Source organism: Fopius arisanus, unplaced genomic scaffold (assembly GCF_000806365.1).
Source record: "Fopius arisanus strain USDA-PBARC FA_bdor unplaced genomic scaffold, ASM80636v1 scaffold00002, whole genome shotgun sequence".
Taxonomy (NCBI): Eukaryota; Metazoa; Arthropoda; class Insecta; order Hymenoptera; family Braconidae; genus Fopius; species Fopius arisanus.
Window position 1 is genome coordinate 146,298 of NW_011887741.1, and position 2,634 is coordinate 148,931.

Below are 2,634 nucleotides of genomic sequence, written 5' to 3' on the forward strand. Positions count from 1 at the left end.
AATGATTTTTTTCTCGTCATACACTGAGAAAAAAAATTATTTTTGCCAAGAATATTTTCTTCCTACTAGTAAATCTGGGGATCACTGTGTAAATACTCCCATAAGACTTACTAATGCCAAATATATTTTCTTGTGGTTAGTAAATATTCTTGGCTAAAGAAAATTTTTCTCTCAGTGTAAGTAGTATTAATAGTATTGTGCGAATTAATTATTATTCGAAATTATAATCGATTGATGGACTAATTCGGAGTATAATCCTGATATGGGAAACATTATATAAGTCCCCTGAATACCGAAAAAATGATGTAAATATGTTCCAGCTTTACAAATAAATTCGATGAACAAAATATCATGTGCCTAGTTACGCAATATGGGACACAATATGTTGAGTTATCGCGTTTCAATATTAGGACAATGGTTTACTCAGGTTGTTAGAAATTTCATGAGGTTAAACGGAGAGAGAAATACTCAAAAAATTACGGAACTTTTTTCTAAACGTGGCACGCACTTGAGGGGAATAGAATCCGATTTCGTTAAAATCCATTTTTTTAATTAAAACCGTTTACAAAATTCCCCCATTAGCCTTGAGAAGTCACGAAAGTATGTTTTTCGCGTTGAACGAGCCTTAATTTATAACAAAATAAATAAATAAATAAATTTGAAATAAAATAAAAATTTGGATTTTCAGACTCATCGGGAAAATTCAATGTCGAAGACAATGCAATTCTCAATAAATTAAAAATTAAAAAAAGTTATTACTTGAATTACTTGAATATTCAAGAAATTACTAGATTTTTTCTTATTCCTAAAAATGTCAATTTTTCAACGCACAATTGTTTACATATTTCGTTTTGAAATTTCGGATGTAATTTTCGAAGAGTGCAGTTTCTTTTACACGAAAATTGAAGTAACAATGAATTTTAAATCCTTGAAAATTTAGAAAACATCATAATTAAACCTCAGATAGACGTGGAGGAACTTGAGCTAAAAATCTGCGCAAAATCACCGATAATGTTTAATAATCTCTGAATATATTGAGCGTTCGGAGAATTTCGACGAAACTGCATGACAATTAGTTGTCCTTACCAACAATATTAATGCATGGACCTGTTGCTGCGCAGTGAAAATGCGCATAGTATGCTCTAAATGCTAATGCAAAAGAAATAGAATAGAATTAGTCACTGAATCGTTAAATTTATCCAATTTAGGATGTCGACATGAGATCGCCAGATAGTAAACACGAGGATCCTTTTATGGTGAGTCTTAATGTTTGAGATTTTGCGAATATGGTTTCATTACTCAACAAATTCTTTGTAGGCTCCTTCATTATACTAACAATCCCATTATTTATCCCAAAAATGCTCGAGATTGCATTATCTTAATAACGATATCTTAATAACTTCTAATGATAAATGTGGCAAACATTTTTATGTGGCTCTTCAACTAAAAATTCATTGAATTTTTTTAATCACTAGAGATGAACGCGCGTTACGCGCGCCTTATGTTACTTTTGTGGTGCTAGTACATGAGTTTCCGTTTCATTTTTCAACGATAGATATATAAGAATCGGAATTCAAACATTCAGATTCAGACTCTGAGCTAGAATCAGAGAGATTATAAAATTAAAAGATCCAAAGCACGAAAGAAAAAGGAACCAATTTTAGAATAAAAATAAAATAAATATGTAGATATAAATATATATAATATTATATATACATAAATTAATAAAAAAATTATGTATATAATATATTGTACATATATACATATATATATCGAATAAACCGGCTTCAAAAAACGTTACATTGGATTTTTTTTTAATGGATCTCTCCACGAACGATGAATAAGCAATGGTCAATCTGTCATGTCATTTAATTGACTATTAATTACTTGTGAGGAATTCGTAAGGAAATGCATAAATTTTTACGACGGCTTATGTAGCCGATAAACTGCAATTTATTGCCCGAGGACGATGACCTGTCATCCAATCACAACCTTTACTGATAACTGTAATTAGCGGATAAATTTTATGAAAAATGAAATGTTATTTTCCTTTGATGAGTGACAGATTGCATTGGTATGATAAATTTCATATGAATTGCGATGCATTAATCCGATTTTTTTAAATGAAAATGTCTGATCGAAGTTTAATTTCACTGAAATAAATTGAAATACAATAATAATGATAAGAACAATAATGCAACAATGACAATTTACTGTCCGAAATATTTCTGTCGCGATTAAGATGGATACTTTGCGGGAACCTATTAGCGCCGAGGGAAAAGTTTAGTAAAAATTATGTGAAAAAACAAGTAAGTATTTCGTAGTCTTGGAGACAGGCACGTAGTTCACGGAACGTTCCAGATTTTTCTTTTATATTTCTACGGAAATTCTCTAGAATCAATCTCGATTACGGATTACGTGGAATGTTCGATAATTTTCTTTGAATATTAAGAATTAACGAACACTCAATAGGTCCTATTTTTTAACGAGATCTACTGCGCACTCCGTGCGCCGAATTTGGATTCGGCGGTTCGAATTGACCAATGAGGAATTAGTCCTGTGCGTTTCGAGATATTTCGATTCGGGCGAACTTCATTTTTGTGTTTCTACTTTCATAATAAGGACGAGACCTAC

The 2,634-nt window shown here is 31.1% G+C and overlaps 2 protein-coding genes across 3 annotated transcripts in view; one reads left to right on the forward strand and one right to left on the reverse strand.

Annotated features, from left to right (window-relative positions):
- The window catches only part of LOC105265586 (beta-1,4-glucuronyltransferase 1), a 53,763-nt gene that overhangs the window by 45,846 nt on the left and 5,283 nt on the right, over window positions 1–2,634 (reverse strand). The gene's annotated exons all lie outside the window — the stretch shown is intronic.
- Window positions 1–2,634, forward strand: part of LOC105265572 (carbohydrate sulfotransferase 5) — a 13,622-nt gene that overhangs the window by 3,501 nt on the left and 7,487 nt on the right. The window contains exon 1 of one of the 2 annotated variants that reach the window (XM_011303125.1): window positions 851–1,256. The exons of the other annotated variant lie outside the window; for it this stretch is intronic. Within the exon in view, the coding sequence (XP_011301427.1) occupies window positions 1,218–1,256 (39 nt within the window). The 5' untranslated portion in view covers window positions 851–1,217. Of the gene's footprint in view, window positions 1–850; window positions 1,257–2,634 lie in introns of those variants that run through there. 2 annotated transcript variants of the gene reach the window in all.